Genomic DNA, 1893 nt, shown 5'->3' with positions numbered 1-1893 from the left:
ATTCGAGTCTCTGAGCCTTTATACTCTGTTCCTTCTCACCACTCAAATTTCTGCTCAAATGTCACCTCCTCCAATTAACACCCAAACTCAGCCTCCACCATCCCCACCCCTCTGCTCCCCACCCCTCCCAGTCAGCCTCTCTGCTTTATTTGGTCATGGAATTGACATTCTCTGCAATTTGCTGTTATTTCCTGGGTTGTTATCTGTTTCTCCCTGTATAATGGCTTGGATTACTGCACTAATCTCCAGACTGGGCAAGGATGTTATCTGCCTTGGTCACCACGTTGCCCCCAGTGCCCAGCACTTAGTAGGTGGGCAATAAATATTTTCAGCCTGTCTCAGTCTGTCTGCATGCCTGGTTTGCTGGACTCTGCCCCTCTTAACAGCACTGGGGCATTGTGAGGGCTGTGGTGCTCGCCAGGCCTCACCCTTAGCTACCGTTTTTTCTGCAGATCCTTCACCTGGCTGGAGGAGCAACATGGTCCATACAGTGCAGGTGCCTTTTTCATCCTGAAGCAAGGCGGCGCAGTCAAGTATGACCGCTAAGGTGTTAGAATGGGCTGGGGGCAGGTGGTGGGGTCGGGCTGGGGGCAGATGGTGGGGTATCTCTCTAACGTCCAGGCTCTGCAGTCACACAGGCTTCAGAGTCCCCTGGTCTCTGCCGCCTTCTGGCTGTGTGGCTTGGGACTTGTTCCTGAGCTTCAGTTTTGTCATGTGTAAAATGGGATGGTGATCATTTCTAACCTACAAGTTTTGCTATAAAGACTGAATGGGGGCCAGGCGTGGTGGCTCACGCCTGTAATCCCAACGCTTTGGGAGGCCAAGGTGGGCGGATCACCTGAGGTCAGGAGTTCAAGAGCAGCCTGGCCAAAATGGCAAAACCCCGTCTCTACTAAAAACACAAAACTTGGCTGGGTGTGTGGTGGCGAGCGCCTGTAATCCCAGCTACTGGGGAGGCTGAGGCAGGAGAATCGCTTCAACCCAGGAGGCGGAGGTTGCAGTGAGCCGAGATTGCACCACTGCACTCTAGCCTAGGGGACAGGGCAAGACTCCATCTCAAAAGTGTCAAAAAAAAAAAAGACTGAACAGAGCTGGGCACAGTGGCTCATGTCTGTAATCCCAGCACTTTGGGAGACCGAGACAGGAAGATCACTTGAGGCCAGGAGTTTGAGACCAGCCTCAGCAGCTTTGTGAGACCCTGTCTCTACAAAAAATATTTTAAATCAGCCAGGTGCAGTGGCACATGCCTGTGGTCCCAACTACTCAGGAGGTCGAGGCAGGAGAATCGCTTCAGCCCAGGAGGCTACAATGAGCTATAGTCACACCACTGAACTCTAGCCTGGGCAATAGAGCGAGACCTTGTCACAAAAAATAATAATAGGCAGGGCACGGTGGCTCACACCTGTAATCCCAGCACTTTGGGAGGCCAAGGCTGGTGGATCATCTGAGGTCAGGAGTTCGAGACCAACCTAGCCAACATGGTGAAATCCTGTCTCCACTAAAAATACAAAATTAGCTTGGCATGGTGGTGCACGCCTCTAATCCCAGCTACTTAGGAGACTGAGGCAGGAGAATCCCTTAGAAGCCGGGAGGCAGAGGATGCAGTGAGCCAAGATCATGCCACTGCACTCCAGCATGGGCGACGGAGCAAGACTCTGTCTCAAAATAATAATAATAATGGCTGGGCGTGGTAGCTCACGCCTATAGTCCCAAGCACTTTGAGAGGCCAAGGCAGGTACAGCACTTGAGCCAGGAGTTCAAGATCAGCCTTGGCAACATAGTGAAATCCCGTCTCTACCAAAAATACAAAATTACCCAGGCATGGTGGTGCATGCCTGTAATCCCAGCTACCCAGTGAGACCCTGTCAGAGAGAGTAAGAGATTGACTGATTT

At 51.8% G+C, this 1893-nt stretch overlaps 1 protein-coding gene across 6 annotated transcripts in view; it reads left to right on the top strand.

Moving 5' to 3' along the window:
• The window catches only part of ATP5SL (ATP5S-like), an 8945-nt gene that overhangs the window by 4069 nt on the left and 2983 nt on the right, over nt 1–1893 (top strand). For 4 of the 6 annotated variants that reach the window (XM_011936536.1, XM_011936533.1, XM_011936535.1 and 1 more), the window contains exon 3: nt 453–533. The exons of the other annotated variants lie outside the window; for them this stretch is intronic. In XM_011936536.1, coding sequence (XP_011791926.1) covers nt 453–533 — 81 coding nt within the window. The remainder of the gene's footprint in view (nt 1–452; nt 534–1893) is intronic. 6 annotated transcript variants of the gene reach the window in all.

Source organism: Colobus angolensis, unplaced genomic scaffold (genome assembly GCF_000951035.1).
Source record: "Colobus angolensis palliatus isolate OR3802 unplaced genomic scaffold, Cang.pa_1.0 Scaffold154, whole genome shotgun sequence".
Taxonomy (NCBI): Eukaryota; Metazoa; Chordata; class Mammalia; order Primates; family Cercopithecidae; genus Colobus; species Colobus angolensis.
The sequence above is the reverse complement of the archived record's forward strand: the minus strand, read 5'-3'. Positions and strand labels throughout refer to the sequence as shown.